Source organism: Drosophila obscura, unplaced genomic scaffold (genome assembly GCF_018151105.1).
Source record: "Drosophila obscura isolate BZ-5 IFL unplaced genomic scaffold, ASM1815110v1 contig_192, whole genome shotgun sequence".
NCBI classification, from domain to species: Eukaryota; Metazoa; Arthropoda; class Insecta; order Diptera; family Drosophilidae; genus Drosophila; species Drosophila obscura.
In genome coordinates this window covers 5,227,079-5,244,653 of record NW_024542781.1, presented here as the reverse complement: position 1 = coordinate 5,244,653, position 17,575 = coordinate 5,227,079, and the positions used below count along the sequence as shown (strand labels likewise).

Sequence of the window (17,575 nt, the reverse complement as noted above, 5' to 3'; positions counted from 1 at the left end):
CTTTTTTTTTGAAGAATTTTTGAAGTCTGGTATTTTTTTTTAAAGCTTTTTTCAGAGGTAGCGCTTGTTGTTTTCACATAACTCTAGTATCTTACGTCTGGTTGTAAAGTTTGCTGGTTTGCTATTTTGAAAAGATAATTGAAACAGCTAGAAGTTAAGCCTAAACACTTTGTGATTTCAGCTTACCGTCTGGGAAATATAAAGCATTGAAATGCAAAAATGATGATTTTTGTGCGGTATTTTTTACGAAATTTTGACTTTAAAAACTCAGGAAAAGTCGAAAAAAAATTATATCCTGTGTCCTCTATTTTTTTATGTATAGGTGCATTTGGCGTCGTTTAAGGTATCGCTCATTAAAATCCATGGAGAGACTTTGGAGCTTAAATTCGTTAACCAAACCTAAAATATGGAGAAAATGAACAAAAAATACCTTTTGGAAGGTTGCGAGACCAACTGCCCATTGGGAACAAAGGAACGCGATCAGGTACCAAATGTACAAACCTTTTTCGTTTGCTTTGTTCCCAATTGGCAGTTGGGCCCGCAACCTTCCAAAGGTATTTTTTGTTAATTTTTTCCATATTTTAGGTTTGGCTAACGAATTTTATGTGAAAAAAACAAGTGCTACCTCTGAAAAAAGCTTTAAAAAAAATAACAGACTTAAAAAATTCTTTAAAAAAAAGTTCTGCCATAGAAAAAAAACCATAATTCTTTAAAAATTCTTTATCAGAAAAAGTCGGTTTGGATCCTTGAGGAAAAAAAATGTCAATTTTGTCGAGTAGTGTTATCAGAGTCTTAAACAGACAAAAGAAAGGTCTGAGTATCTGTTACATCAATGCACAAGGCTTGACAAAAAATATAGATGAACTTCGATTTTTATTTGCTAATTCGTCAGTAGATATTATATGTGTGTCCGAAACTTGGTTTATGTCTAGTGTATGTGTTGTGATTATAATGTTTTTCGATCGAACCGTTAGGGACATGGTGTAAGAGTGGCGATTTATGTCAGTATAAGATTAAAATCTAGGGTTTCAATTAGGCAACCGGTGCAGTTGACTTCTTGACTATTACCGTAAAAACCATAAAAAATACGTCTGACACACTAATCGGCTGCTTATATCGCCCGCACCGCAATATTAAATACAGTGATATGCTAAATGTTAGCACCGAACTGTCTCTGACATATGCTAATATAATTTTGGCGGGTGACTTCAACAGTAATATATTGAAGGAGACTCACCTCACAAACAATCTTGAGGCAATTGGTCTAGGACCTGGCAATTCATCCCAGCCCACCCTCTTCAGCAATACATGCAATACTTTACAGAACTTGTTCTTTGCAAACAACGCACAAAAAATTCTTCCTTATGACCAACATGACCTGATAATTTTTTTGAAGTCTGGTATTTTTTTTAAAGCTTTTTTCAGAGGTAGCGCTTGTTTTTTTACGAAATTTTGACTTTAAAAACTCAGGAAAAGTCGAAAAAAAAGGAACGCGATCAGGTACCAAATGTACAACCCTTGTTCGTTTGCTTTGTTCCCAATTGGCAGTTGGGCCCGCCGCCTTCAAAAAGGTATTTTTTGTTCATTTTTTCCATATTTTAGGTTTGGTTAACGAATTTTAGCTCCAAAGTCTCTCCATAGATTTTAATGAGCGATACCTTAAACGACGCCAAATTAACGCACCTATACACAAAAAAATAGAGGACACAAGATATAATTTTTTTTCGACTTTTCCTGAGTTTTTAAAGTCAAAATTTCGTAAAAAATACCGCACAAAAATCATCATTTTTGCATTTCAATGCTTTATATTTCCCAGACGGTAAGCTGAAATCACAAAGTATTTGGGCTTAACTTCTAGTTGTTTTTATTATCTTTTCAAAATAGTAAAGTTCTTTACAACGAGACGTAAGTTACTAGAGCTATGTGAAAACAACAAGCGCTTCCTCTAAAAAAAGCTTAAAAAAAAATATCAGACTTCAAAAATTCTTCAAAAAAAAGTTCTGCCATAGAAAAAAAACCATAATTCTTTAAAAAATTTTAAAGCCCCATATCTATCAGAAAAAGTCGGTTTGGATCCTTGAGGAAAAAAAAAGTTCGATTTTGTCGAGTAGTGTAATCAAAAAGAATCACTGTGACATTTTTAACACTACTGATTACAGTGCAGCATTTGACATGGTTAACCACGAAATACTATGCACTAAGCTAGGAAAGATGTTTTGTTTTTCGTCGTCCGCACTACGTCTTGTGAAATAACTAATAGATGCCAAAAATGTATATATGTAAGTAATAATGATCTAAAGCCCATAAATGGATGGGCACTAAAAAACGTGCTGAGTCCAAGCCCAGGACAGTTAAAATGCCTAGTAATCTATAAAAGAGCACTGGACACATCAGCATTTCAACAGTTGTAGATCGGCAACGCATTTATTGAATACGTTGACAGGGCAACGAACCTAGGTATAGTTTTCAACAGCCCTTTGAGTTGGAATGATCATATTCGCAAGGCGATAGGGAAAACTTATGGTCTACTCAAGAAATTATATTATACAAAAGATTTCATACCACTTAACTTAAAACTACTGATAGCCAAAACATGTCTGAGCACCTCACTATTATATGGGATAGAAATTTTTTGCTATACAGATGTTAACAGTAAAAAAAGGCGTAATGTGATATTTAACGAAATAGCTCGCTATGTCTATAGACTAAAAAGGTCAGATCCCGTTTCGGAACTATCTCTAAATAAATGGATAAGCGCTAGGCCTTTAATTTTCATGCAAAAAATTATCATTACCAAAGAACCAGCTCAATGAACTATGCTCTACAGTGTCTAAAAGAAGGAACGATTTTGTCAGCTTAATATGTAATCTCGCTAGCTCTGAAAAGCAATTCTTTGTTCACGCAGTCCGACTGTAGAATCAGCTCCCAAATGACGCAAGTTAAACTTAAACTTTACACACACCTCGAAACACAACAAGAAATTTAACTAATACTTATCAAAATACAAAACAAAAAGAAAATTGAATAATGAAACAAAATACTAATAATAAAATAAATTAAAAATATCAATAAACAAACCTAAATGAATAAATAACAAACCATTAAACTTAAAAACTTTAAATAATACTTTAAAAAAAATTAAAAACAAACGAAAATAAAGCACGACTATCAAATTTCTAGAAATAAGATAAATGAATGTATATTATAAGTCTAAAATAATTTTGTGACTAGAGCCCTAAATATAATTAAATCTTGTAGCACTATGATAAAGACCAAAATAAAAACGAGAAGGAACGTGCGAGGCGCTTCTGGGAACGCGACTCTACTTATACTCGTACTCAGTCAGTATATACATTTATGAGCTTATAATTTTTTAGAATTTTAGAATTAAAAAAAATTTACATTTTACATTTTTTTTGCTACCTCTGGTATCTACATCTACTATGTATATTCTACATCTAACATGTAGATTATACATGTACCATTTATATTCTTCATCTCCTCCGCTAGAGACCGCTCGCGTACATAACGAGGCAGAGCCTTCATAGGAGGCGGGGGAAGCAACTAAAAATGAATTTCTTCATTCTTCAATCTGGTAGATATGGTTATTCTCTACGATACTGCGTTTTCAGTTTTATCGTATCTTTAAAATTGTGCCTGCCACAGATTTTCGTCCGGGCGGCGAAGGGGGAATACACTTATAGCACATGAGTCTGGAAACCAAATTTGGTTGCCCTAGCTCTTATAGTCTCTGAGATCTAGGCGCTCAACACGACGGACAGACAGACAGACATGGCTATATCGACTCGGCTATCTCTCCGGAATATACTTGGCGTGCCTAAGCACAGGCCCTGTACTGAAAAATAAAAAATACCCTCTCCAAGAGATTACAACAAATGCCCAAAAAAATATAAATCTTACTGTGAAATAGCGGATCCAACATTTTTTTCTTCACAGTCGTCGTTTAATTGGTAGTCTTCAATATATTTCTTTTTGTTTTCTTTCGCCGAGTCCTGTAATATTAAAATAATATTTTAATTTATGCAAATAAATAAAAAGAAAGAAAAGAAAATAAAGTTTAATTTTTTAGCTGTATGGCACATACATAATTGTCAATTTTTACAGTTTGAGAAGTACTGTGATTCTCATGAAGAACTTACAGCCGAAAGCTTTGGCTGCACGCTTAATGCATAAGAGAGTAGGGTAACGAGTGTGGCTTATTGATTTCTTCGAATTCACATGTACACTGTTCTATTAGTTTCACTCAATCAACCCTCCTACTTTATATACATATGACTGTAGATATACTTAAAAGTATTTATTCAGCTAGCCTGTCTCTTCACTTTAGTCATTTTTCTCGGTTCGTTTTCGTTGGTTTATTTTGTAGACAATGATATGTAAGGTTCCTGGTGTTCCTGGGGAGATCCGAGTCTCTCCCACGCTACCAGAACGGTCGATGGACTTTGCCGTTCCCGTTTTCGGTGAGACGGGTAACAATCACTATGGAGAAAACTAATTGGACTTCCAGCCCTAGGATACGAGACGGTTAGAACGGTTTCACTTATGGAACATTTAACTACCTTTTATCTTCTTTCAAACACAACGGATCGATTCCGGTCACCAGAACTATGCTCGCTTTTGCACGTGTCTTATTATGTATATGCTTTCACAGATTCAATCAGATACATATTACTATATTGAAAGACACTAATGATCCACTGCAGCTTCGCTTTCGATATGGTTCATACAAAATTTTCGCTACTAACATTAGCTCTTACTGTGACTGTCTGAACTTTACCTTTCACAAACATCGGGGTAATCGTACGATGATAGGCAAAGCTTACCCCTAGCTTCATAATTAACGGAATAATCGTAATCGGAATAATCTAGTCAAAGCTTACGCAGAGCTACTACGACTAGCGGAGTAATCATACGATTCTGAACAAAGCTTTTACATACATAAATTCCACCGATCCATACTGCGTCGCTATGTCCAAACCTAAACTTTTCAATTAAAGCTTTAGCTAGCTACTCTGCCATAATTACTCTCTTCTCTTAATTCTAACCCGAAGAGTAAAGACAACGCTCTAGACATGTTCGATATTGGTTTTGGAGTCACAACGGCACACCACAACCCTCAGGATGATGAGCAGACAACCGGTGTTTAGACAGACGTATGTAATATCAACTCAGCTCGCTATTGGGATATATAGAGTATATGGGGACGTGTTCTGTGAAATCCCTCTTTGAAAGATTGTTAAAATAACCTTGTCATAAGGATTTGTATTTCCTTCTGATAGCGCACTTGTATGTCTGTTCGCATTTTTATACATTTCTATGTAATCTTTTTTAAAACAATTTTTTTTAAATTCCATTTCTTGGGTTTGTCCTGAATTATCTTGAATATTTTGAAATATATGATTAATGTTAATGTCTGGTATGTCCGTAGATGCTTCTGGTTGATCTATGAAATTATCTATTAATATTTTCAAGCTTTCAAATAACAGAACCTATATATGTATTACCAATTTTATCGGATGTTTTAATAATTCGAACTAGTCCCAGATTCGCATTAAAGTTGTGATTACATCCGTAGGTATTTATTCGGCTGCTTCGTAAAGTTTCTTTGTCATTTTCCTTTCTTTTTCGAACTAACAACTTTTTTGATATACCTGATTTTTTTTTCAAGTTCGCTTGCCGGCTTTTTCTTTTCACTAAAATACATATAATCGTAATTAAATCTGAGAATCTATTTTCCATTCCTCAATACGAACTGTAACGAGAAGGAACGTGTGAGTCGCTTTTGGGGACGCGACACTACTTATACCCTCACTCAGTCAGTATATACATTTTTGAGCATATGATTTCTAAAATTTTCGAATTAAAAAACAATTTTAAATTTTTTTTCTACATCTGTTATCTACATCTACTATGTATATTCTACATCTAACATGTAGATAATAAATGTACCATTTAGATTCTACATCTCCTCCGCTGGAGGGCGCTCGCGTACATAACGAGGGAGAGTGTGCGAGCGAGAAAGAGAATGAGTAGCTGGGCTCATGCATGAGGAGGCGTGGGAAGCAACTGAAAATTAATTTCTTCATTCTGGCTATAATTATAATTCAGATTCGGCAGTAGAGTAGATATGGGGTTATACTGCCACAGATTTTCGCTCTGTGTGGTGGTGAAAGGTGGCTAGGCGAAATTTTGAAATACGCAGTGTGATATCACATGAGTATGGAAACCAAATTTGGTTGCCCTAGCTCTTATAGTCTCTGAGATCCAGCCGACAAATAAGATGGACAGACGGTCAGACGGACAGACAGACATGGCTCTATCGACTCGGCTATTGATGCTGATCAAGAATATATATACTTTATGGGGTCGGAAACGTTTCCTTCTCTGCGTTACACACATCCACTTTTACCACAAATCGAATATACCCCTTAACTCTTTTTGAGTACGATAATAAGTATAGACTCATCTATTGATGCTGATCTAGAATATATGTATATACTTTATGGGGTCGCAAATGTCTCTGCGTTGCACACATCCACTTTTACCACAAATCTAATATACCCCTTAACTCTTTTTTGAGTACGGGTATAAAAACGTAACAATATATTTACGCTAAAATCTGTGGCATCCACAATTTTAAAGATCCAATATAATGGAAAACGCAGAATCGTAGGTAAAGACATATCTACATATCTACCAGATTGCCGAGTCTGTATCCGGTCGGATCATTATTATAGCCAGAATGAACGGAGGAGGGCGAGATACAATGGCTGGTGTCGGTGTGAGAACCGAGAAAGAGACACTGATGAAGCGGAATAAAAAACAGTTGCGGAATAATGGAAACTGATTAGATATTTTAAAATTCTAATAAAATATATATTATACGAAAAGGGTCTAAACGAAGTTAACCGGCTCCGATACCCATTACGGCTCTTACGTGTAATTACGTATAACATTTTATATTATATACGTTACATAAATAACAAGCTCATACTAGCTGAGAACCGGCAAATGGCGCGGCTCACAAATTTCCCGCTCGTTTTATTGTCATTTTTAAGGGACAGCGTGAATCATGGTCTTATAATTGTATAAGTAGTAAGTAAGCTGAACAGAAAACACATATAAATCAATAAATAAAATTTCAGTGGTGACGTAGAGTCAACCTAACCTAAGGGACAGCGTGAATCATGGTCTTATAATTGTATAAGTAGTAAGTAAGCTGAACAGAAAACACATATAAATCAACAAATAAAATTTCAGTGGTGACGTAGAGTAAATTTTCAGATTATCCCGCCAAAAAGGCAATTCGAATGATCATGCAAATCATCAAGAAAAAAAGCGTTTCATCTCTTTTAGTGCTAAGAAAGAGAAAATATATTTTTACGTTTTTACAGTTCGTATGGAGAAATGGAAAATAAGGAGGTTTTTTCAATGTTTTAGGAATTTAGAATTAATTAATGTGCTGTTCTGAACAACTCTAAGCCAAGACAGACTATATTCGCCCTACTTAATCGGCCAATTCGTTACTGTAAAACCTTCTGAGTTCGCCTTCAGAGAAACGTATGATTCTCCTCATTTCTCATCCATGCAACAACAATGTGCCACAGAATACATATATAACATTTTTATATTGTACGTATGTATATACATATAATGTATATAATCGCGAGGAAAGAAAATTTGGTCTCTGCAATTGATAAATATTGCAAATTTGCATAAACTTACTCACATCGTAAAATTTTTTCGCTTTCAATTCCGTTCAAGACTATTGGTAGCTGTGATTTGCAAGGTGAAGAGTCATCATGATTCATGGTATAATTGATATCCGCGTTAAAGTCCTTGACGATTTCCTTGTCCTTAATTGACTAAAATCACAACATTTTTTTATTTCAAACTAAAAAACATCGGGTACTTACTTTTACAAATTGAAGTGGATACATGCTAATCGGCACGCCATGACTTACTGCAATCAAATACGGAGATAAAATTTTTACATTGGTCCGTTTTGTGGTCTCATATGTCTCATCAAGTACCCAAAACTTTTTCGAATTTTCCTTATCAAAACTTGGACTAATGTGAATGTTAACAATAAGCTCCGACTCGCATGATCCGCCTTTTCTGTATAAAATGGCATTTAAATAGTCCGACGGATTTGAATCGGTAAAACATTTAGCAAAAGCATGTTTTAACACAATTGTACATAAAGCGTATATAAAAAACATAAAGATTGGCCGTTTCATTTTAGATGAATTAATTCTAATCTCATTTATGTTTAAAATATTTTACAATTTGATTTGATTACAATTTCAAATCAGTTTTAAGCTAATGTTATATGTAATCAGATATTGAGCGTGTATAAGAAAAACAATAAGTAATCCATAATAATGATACCTAATAATAATGCCACCGTAATAGGTTAGGCACCATTCTAATATTAAGCCAACATTCTGCCCCAAAAAGTGCTGATGCAGCATATGTCGCTATAGTGGGTCGGCCCTTATATAATTGGCCGTCAGCTATCATACGACTTCTGCACATGTGGCAGGGCATGTGATCGGCCGGCTCGCTGGCTATGTTTTTTACAATTATGTTTAATTGTGCCCCTAATAAACTTAACTCCGGTAAAATCCGTAACATTTGTATTTTTACTTTGTTGGGCCACAAGGTTTACAAACCGGAGTATAATATTCCCCCATCATGAACTTCTTCCCAAAGGCCAAGGTTGTTTATTGTGACAAAGAACCATCATTGAATTCAAATACGATCTCGGCCATGCTAACTAACCATTTTGCCGCCTCTTGGCCGGGCAAGTAGAGCGCTTTCATAGCACCCGGCTAGACCTTTCTAGATGCCTAAAAATCGACAAAGGCATAAATGACACTGTGGAATTAATCTTGTAGGCCACTACTAAGTACAACATGTCCATTCACTCGGTCATCAATAAGAGACCAGTTGACGCCATGCAAGCGCACTCGGACGACCCGCAGGTGGAGGTACAAGAAAGAATCAAAAACGTGCAAGACACACTCCGAGAAAATGCATCTTGGTGGAACAGTCTTTGAAGTTGGCGAAAAAGTCTTGATAAAATCCAACCGAAGGCTCGGCAACAAACTCACGCCTTTGTGTGAGGAAAAGGCTGTAGAAGCGGACCTGCGGACCGCGGTCCTCATTAAGGGGAGGGTGGTCCACAAAGACAACCTAAAGTGACTCCATCAAGCCAGGTCCTTTTTTTCTTTTTTTTTTCTTATTTTTAGCCACTTGGCAAAATCTTTTTTATTAGTGAAAAGTTCTATTGATAACTCTTTGGCCACTTGGCATACATTTTTCTAGTTATTAGTTCCATTGCCGCTGGTGCGTTTGTTGCTTTTTATGTTAAGCTGGCTTCTTTTGGTGGTGGGATATCTCTTCACGAACAAAAATAGCTAATGTTCCACTCCACAGGTTCAAACACATCCTCGTCCTCTACCTGTCCCTGGTGTCAGCGCACATCACTACATTCATTCCCATCATTGATGGCCGAATCCTGGTATGGGAAGAGGCTGCCTATGTCAGACACTCAGCAAACCTTTTGGAGTACATGCGCATAGTGGAAGAAACAAGCGGCATGAGCGACATGTTCCCACAGTCGCACATGAGGAAATTGCTTGAAGGCGATACCGCTCACATACGAGACCTCCTGGAATCGTTACTGGGATCGATATTAAAAGTTGTGGCAGGGACACCGGATGCCGGTGATTTAGAGAAGGTAAGATTCACAGAGATGCGGTTGACTGAATCAAATAATAGGCAAATATAAATAAATACCAAGGTTCAAAATCAAATTAATCAACTAACCACTACCGTCAATCAAATTCTGAAGACATACAAAATCTCGCAAGTCGACTCTGGCCGTTTATATGAGACAATGCTTGCTCGGAATATGATGCTGATGATGGAGTTGCAAAATTTAATGCTTGCCATAACACTTGCCAAAGTTAATATTGTTAGCCCAAACATTTTAGATCATTTCTATCAGCAGAAAGCTCATGTGTCAGGGAGCTTCACGCAGGCGGAATAGCGAACTGTGAAACCCAACCAAGCGACCTGCACCCAATCACTAGCGTGGACGAGGGAGTCATCATCGTCAACGACCGGTCAGCCAGGGCCCAAATGGACAACGGCACAAAAGTGTGGGTGCATGGCACACACCTCATCACTTTCAACGAGCGCGCGAAAATAAACGAGACTTTGTTCATCAACCACAACAATGCCCAGAAAAGGACTCTAGGGGTAGCAAACAGCCTCCCTTACCTTCACCGCTTAAATGAACGTAACTTTTAGTTCATTCAGGAGTTTGGGGAAGAAATCGAAACCAACCGAACATATCGCATAGCGCTAATTGCAGGAATGATTTGTTGCGCGTTGGTTTGTATCGCCATCACTTGTCAGCGGCTCACCAGAGCAAAGAGATCTGCGGTCCAGTTGAGAGCGCTGATTGCGGTATTAGGATCGATCGAGGGCGGCCTAGATCATGAAGGGGGAGTAACAAACAATAAGTAATGCATATTAATGATACCTAAAAATAATACCTAATAATACCAAAAGTGCTGATGCAGCATATGTCGCTATAGTGGGTCGGCCCTTATATAATTGGCCGTCAGCTATCATACGACTTCTGCACATGTGGCAGGGTCAGCACTTTTTGATTATGATCGGCCGGCTCGCCGGCTATGTTTTTTACAATTAAGTTCAGTTTGTGTATGAATATTAATGAGCGCACTGGCCCCTAATAAACTTAACTCCGGTCAAATCCGTAACCTTTGTATTTTTACTTTTTTGAGCCACAAACAGAAGTATAATATTCTCCCATCATAAACTTCATACGTAAAGTAATAGTGTCGTTAATCGGCCAGCCCAGCACCCCTCTCGAGAGTGGAGTAAAATCATCAATTTACAGCTGCACCTTCCCCCCAGTGAAGGAGGCCGCTCACTTCAGTAAAATCTCCAATCTACAGCTGCCCCTTCCCCTCAGCGGAGGAAGTTGCCCATTCACGAAACCGACTTCGGCGTGGGACCCACACTTACATAATTTATACGTATTTAAATGTACATATGTATGTGCATGCTATTATATATTTGTACTTTGAATACATACATATACAGGGGTGCCACAGAAGCCACTAGTGAAATGATAAACCGCGAAGAGGATTTCCGCTTCAAAATTTCCGCCGTGTCACAGAATTCCGTGCGATTTCTTTTTTCTTAGCATTGTCACAAACCAAGTTCGAACTAAGGCTACGGTTGACACCTTTCAAGATTCAATTCGAATAGGGTTCATTTTGCAGTTTTATTGATTTTATCATATCAAAAAAATTGGTTTTTCTTTTATGATATAAAATAATTGATTTTTCAAAGCTTTAATTTTATAATTTCAAAGCAAAAAAAACATCCCATATCGTGCGAGTCAAACAAACCAATGTACTCGGCAGCTCTAGCAGTTGTCTGGCAACTCTCCGTGAAGGGCAGCAATCAGCTGTTAAAAACAAACCCACATCTGACTTTACAGTAAACTAAATTTAAATGCTTTTACCGAGACTGTTGGACATCGAAGAACTACGGAGGCAACATATTAGATTACAAACCTTGCAGCTCAGGCTTCTCAGATGCGCATCGGGCTCGTTTTCGCATTCAGACGATACGTGATTGTCTTCTCAAACTACTGCTAATTTAGTTCATTACAATTACCAGTTTTTGGTACCAGTTTTTGTAGTTCTAACAGGTGGCATCGCTTCAAAATGCCAAAACAAAACTATCAAACCATTTCTACACATTATTGCCATTGAATTTATGTCAAAAACCCCTGTTCGGCTGAGTGCAGACCAATGGCAGCACAAATAGAAGCATAGCGATCATTATACCAAAAACTGAGAAGACAATCACGTATCGTCTGAACGCGAAAACGAGCCCGATGCGCATCTGAGAAGCCTGAGCTGCAAGGTTTGTAATCTAATATGATGCCTCCGTAGTTCTTCGATGTCCAACAGTCTCGGTAAAAGCATTTAAATTTAGTTTACTGTAAAGTCAGATGTGTGTTTGTTTTTAACAGCTGATTGCTGCCCTTCACGGAGAGTTGCCAGACAACTGCTAGAGCTGCCGAGTACATTGGTTTGTTTGACTCGCACGATATGGGATGTTTTTTTTGCTTTGAAATTATAAAAGCACAGCTTTGAAAAATCAGTTATTTTATATCATAAAAGAAAAAAAGAAAAACCAATTGTTTTGATATGATAAAATCAATAAAACTGCAAAATGAACCCTATTCGAATTTAATCTTGAAAGGTGTCAACCCTAGCCTTTTTTCGAATTTGGTTTGTGACAATACTAAGAAAAATGAAATCGCTCGGAATTCTGTGGCACGGCGGAAATTTCAGTTTCGGATTCCCATTTCACTAGTGATTTCTGTGGCACACCTGTATTATTCTTTTGTGCAAATACTTTCAAAGAACATAAGATACCATCTCAGACACAATCAAGTGTATAGTAGAGTGGGCTGGGATCCAAAATTTTTTAATCTTTAGTCGGCCTGGTATAATTTCTTATTTCTTCTTGTGTTAAGGGATTTTAAAACGAGGGCAAAAAACCTATTTGAAATCGGTTAACGTTTGATCCTTGCTCATTGTTCAGAGTGAGGACGGCGCTGGCGGGGCAACAGCTCTGTGGGCATTCCAGCCACACCACTGTTAGCAATCAAGCTACGTAAGCTGTTGCCCTCGCTCTCGCTCTCACGCTTATGAGCGTTTTTCCCCTCGGTGACGCGCTCTCGTGCGCTGAGACTCACCACGCTTACGCTCCCGCCCACGCTCACGCATCGGCTCCCGCTGCCGACAGCCGCCGGCAGCTGACTTCGACTAGTATAATTCACTTCTTCACCCACAAGCAAAACGGCCGGCTTTGCACGCGTTCCTATAATTATATATAAGTAAACAAAACTACAGATATACATTGAAAAACTTGGACCTGCCTAACGTCTTATTTTGGGAATTCAACGGTGGGACTTCGAGACGCCTCTTCGCTTAAACACTTATCGAGGTCAAAAAAATTAACTTTTGGCCCTAGTCAAAATTTGGACTTGGCGAACGTTTTCTCGCCCACTTAAAAGCTGACATGTAGCCATGATGATCGCAAACAATGTTCGAATTGGATTCGCTGGCACAGAAACAGTTGCATCGGCGAACGTTGAGTCCCAATGTATATCGTTTTCGAGCAAATTCAAACGTTGGCAACTATCCCGAAAAGTGGCGCACAGAACACAGAACCAAAAGCAAACGAAGAAAGAAGCATTTGTCTAGGCGTGGATGAACTGTGTATATTCGTCCAAGGGCATCAGTCGAATAGAAATCAAAGAAGCCAGCAACAGCGTCTTCACCAACGGACGGGGAAAACGCTTTGTGCAATTCTCGTTATCCATACATTTTGAGTCTGGGTTGCGGACTCCGCAAGGGCCATGGATCTTGTTTGTTGTCACAATGGAATGCAATTCCGGATCAGTTTCGGGATCTGGTACTTTGGCAGAAATGAAAGAATCAATATGATCTGTTCGAATCTTGTCGAACATTCAAAGCAAAATGTGTACATATGGTAAACCACGCTTCTGCCATTCAATCGAGTACATCCAACAAAGAATTTCGCCAAACAATTTTTCTTAACAATGTAATTCATGGGTACTCTGATCTTTTCTTTGAATACTCGTGCAGGGATGTCATGTCGATCGCTATAGGTTTGTCCTGTCAGCAACAGATTCGTAATGTCAGGCCATTTCCGATTGCAAGTGAACGTGATGAATAAAACAGGACGTCCGTAATTCTGCACGTACGCGGGCTTCCAACATAAGTAGCTGGGAGAATTGTCAAACAACCTATGTTTGCGGCGTTTCCTTCAGTAGCGATGGCGTCACGCAAGTGGATGTACACTGAGATCGTAACTTCGACTGATTAAAACGAATGAAATTGAGCCGCTCCGTTTCGACCTTTACATGGTGCATGGTACATGGTGAAGCAGTACTGTTGAAACAACCCGCGATATCTCAACAGATGATTGTCAACCACTTGCCGAATAATCCATCGATACGCATATGCAATTCATTGCGCTGACCTTATTCGTTTCATCTCCCAAAAAAATATGAATTTATCCAACTTAGTTGTAGAATGCAAAAATTAAGTAATTACTTTTAAACAAACCTGTCGTTGGTCAATGTAAGAAGTAATTACTTTTAAACAAACCTGTTGTTGGTCAATGCAACGACATTCTCTTCATTTCTAAAATGCCTCTAAATCTAAATAAATGTCATGCTGTTACGATAAAACTAAAAACGCAGTATCGTAGAGAATGCCCATATCTACCTGCAAAGAAACGCTACTCATTCTCTTTCTCGCTCGCACACTCTGCCGCGTTCAGTGCGCGAGCAACCCTTAGCGGAGGAGATGTATTTTATAAATGGTACATCTATAATCTACATGTTATATGTAAAATATACATTGTATATGTAGATAGCAGATGTAGCAAAAAAAAAAATGTTAAATTTTTTTTTAAATTCTAAAATTCTAAAAAATCTTATGCTCAAAAATGTATATACTGACTGAGTACGGGTATAAGTATAGTCGCGTCCCCAGAAGCGACTCACACGTTCCTTCTCGCTTATATATATATTTTTGTGAATGGATTTAGGAACTCTTGATCTCAAATGATATAAAACTGTTATTTTGTATAATTTTAATCATATCTTTGCAGTTTACTATGTATTTTTGATATTTTTTTATCTTGCAAAACATCGATGTTTCATCGATGTTTTTCACTAAAACATCGAAAACAGCGATGTCTCCAAACATCGATGTTTTTCCACATCTACTGGCGAGACCGTGTTTCCACGGTGTGTCTTCGACCCGGAAATACTTAATTATTGCTAACTTATGATTATTGGGTAACAATAATTGTGTGGTGTGGTAACTAGGTCGAAGGTTGGTGCTTCCGCATCGCGGAAGGTGGTAGCTGAATTTGGGTCGATAATTTGAGGCCGAAATATCGCAAAGAAGTGGGTGACCGAGAATTTAGTGCTGTCTTCGCTGATTGTGCGTTGTGCGTTGCTTAAGCTTATTTTATTTTCCGGAGTTGCTGACACACCGCTATTTGTGGAGAACCGTGGCTGAAAAGTTAGGCATTACCGCATTCGGAAAACGCAAAAAAAGTGAATTCATTTTAACAGCTGTGGCAGCACGAATTAGCTTTCGATAAATCTCTGTTTAACATAACAAGGCCTTTTGTATGAGCTGGCACTAACGCGTGGGTATAACTGCAGTTTTTGCCCTCTAAGGAGCGATCGCATTGTCGGCAGAAATCGCTGCAGAAGCGGTTATTGTTGACTCAGCTACAATGCCTTGTCGTGTGTTATGATGTCTCCCGTTACATGGACAGACTTGATTTATTCGATAGGTATAGTTTTATATAATATTTGTTCGGTCAAACTCTTAGTATCATAAAATGTTGCATTGTATGTTTGAACTTAAATGAATAATCACTTAATTGACCCTTGCTTTGTAGTACCTTACGCTCATTGTTACTCTCCTTGTTACGCTCTTGCATTGAACACACCACATTAGAGGCCCGCTTATGCTCAGTGCTCAGGCACTTAGAAACCGAATAAATAGTCATTGGCTAGTACTCAACCGAACCCCTTCGACTTTTGGATAACTCTTGGTGTCTGGTTTCCCAGTGGCGCAAAATAACGAATTTCCACCTTTGTTTGCTATTTTCATTGCATATAAATATTGTAACCGCTTATAATTATTCACGGCAGCGGCAGTTCTTTCGCATCTTTATATCTCCTTCATTTCACTACTGCAGCTGCAGCATCTATGCTGTTCTCTCGCATTCTTTCTCTCTATCTATCGCTCGTGCTCGGCTCAGCAGCAGTCCGAGCTTATATCGCTTCTTTCGTTCTCTCTCTCGCTTGCATTAGGGCACGGCCAATTCGGTCCACCTGCCCTCTTTCAGTTTTTATTTGATTAATGATGACGATCAATTAAAGACTGAAAGACTAGAAAGACTAAAAAACACTCACGTTCTACAGTCTTGATCTATTGTCTCGCATATTTAATAGACCCTTGCGTCTTCATTTCATCGCTTTGATTTGATCAACCTGCACCTCTCGCTTTTTCTTTCGCTACACCTCTACATGCCATATTTTGCCTACTTATAACAAATAAACTGTACAAACATAAACAATATCGAATCCGCTCGCCTACTTGTTTTAATCTGAATTCAACAGCTAGTGAAAAAGCTCGCTAGCTCAACATTTGGTGACCCTGACGTGATTTTTGGAATAAACAATTCGGTAGTGCAAATTACACTCTACAATTTAATATACAATTTACCCTTCGTGCCGTTCGTGCGTTTGGTTTCACTTGCCTGCTGTCTCAACCCGTGTCATCGACAACATAGGTGCACACAAACATATACAGGCCGCGGTTCTTGTTCCCGTTTCTTACACGCGTACTGTTTGGCTTCATCTTCCCGCTAGAAACGTTTTCCTACGCCGTCGCTATTATGGAGAGGGATGGTGCAAACGGCATTGCAGTTACTGCTTCAAAAGCAGGGTGACTTTCCTGAGAATGAAAGTACCGGCAATCTTTGAAACATTAAAAAAGTTGACTGCTTCTTGGGACAGTGAGTTGCCAGTTTGCGACTACTTTATGCTTGTTGTGTGGCTTCAGGAGATCGAGGAGCTGCAGGGCACTTTTAAAACCCTGTACAACGAGCTTCAGAAGTTGGACTACAACAAGACTCGCATTGGATCGTTGGACAACTTTAATTATCTGTTCATGACGCTGGATACTTCGATTCGGCGCGAAATCGCTAATCGATTCCCCCACCTGTCTCTTCCTTCTACGGTTTCTGCAGGAACAATTACTGCTAATATTGTTGGCATGCCGCTTACACCACGGAGTAATCCGCCCCCGTGTCTACGCCCTATGCAATTTTCATCTTCGGATACGAAGAAGTCTGCCTTATGCTTCTCTGAGGGGCCAATGCAGAATTTGGCGATAGATGAACAGGCAGCGTTTTTTGCTGATGCTGAAATCAATCTCCAAGACGTGTACATAGCTGAGTTGGTATCTCACTCCTCGCAGCTGGATTCCAATATGATTTCGGAGAACCCAATTGCACTTCCATCAAGAGGTCAATTCCAATTGAGTCGTACTAGCGTGCCTGCTTTTGATGCAGGTCCGGCAGATTATGTGAATTCCCGTTGTAAGTTGGACATTGACACCGATGTTCCCACACCACTAGATCTAGCTTTGGAAACGGCTACTGATCAGCCGTCTCTCTCGATTTCGGACTATTCATCATTGTCGCGTCCCTACAGAAGTTCAGTTGTGCCAACAGAAGCGCAGTTCTTTGACGTTTTCGGACTGGCTGGAACTGCAGCTCCAGAATCCGGTCCAGAATCTTTCTCCAACGGCTGGGCAAAGATAAGTTGTCTTGGCATAAAGTTCTGACTGAGATTTCTTCGCGTGGGATT

At 38.6% G+C, this 17,575-nt stretch overlaps 2 protein-coding genes across 3 annotated transcripts in view; one reads left to right on the top strand and one right to left on the bottom strand.

Moving 5' to 3' along the window:
* Positions 1 to 11,291, bottom strand: part of LOC111081630 — a 22,355-nt gene extending 11,064 nt beyond the window's left edge. Inside the window, exons 1-6 of the mRNA XM_041593606.1 lie at positions 11,156 to 11,291; positions 7,938 to 7,984; positions 7,751 to 7,886; positions 5,526 to 5,714; positions 5,268 to 5,476; positions 3,922 to 4,013 (exon numbers count right to left, since the gene is read on the bottom strand). Coding sequence (XP_041449540.1) covers positions 3,922 to 4,013; positions 5,268 to 5,476; positions 5,526 to 5,714; positions 7,751 to 7,886; positions 7,938 to 7,961 — 650 coding nt within the window. The 5' untranslated portion in view covers positions 7,962 to 7,984; positions 11,156 to 11,291. The remainder of the gene's footprint in view (positions 1 to 3,921; positions 4,014 to 5,267; positions 5,477 to 5,525; positions 5,715 to 7,750; positions 7,887 to 7,937; positions 7,985 to 11,155) is intronic.
* The window catches only part of LOC121404273 (MATH and LRR domain-containing protein PFE0570w-like), a 20,368-nt gene continuing 13,558 nt past the window's right edge, over positions 10,766 to 17,575 (top strand). The window contains exons 1-2 of one of the 2 annotated variants that reach the window (XM_041593637.1): positions 10,766 to 10,853; positions 10,914 to 11,114. The gene's annotated coding sequence lies outside the window, so the exon portion shown is untranslated. Of the gene's footprint in view, positions 11,115 to 17,575 lie in introns of both variants that reach the window. The other variant, XM_041593636.1, reaches the window with a different exon arrangement.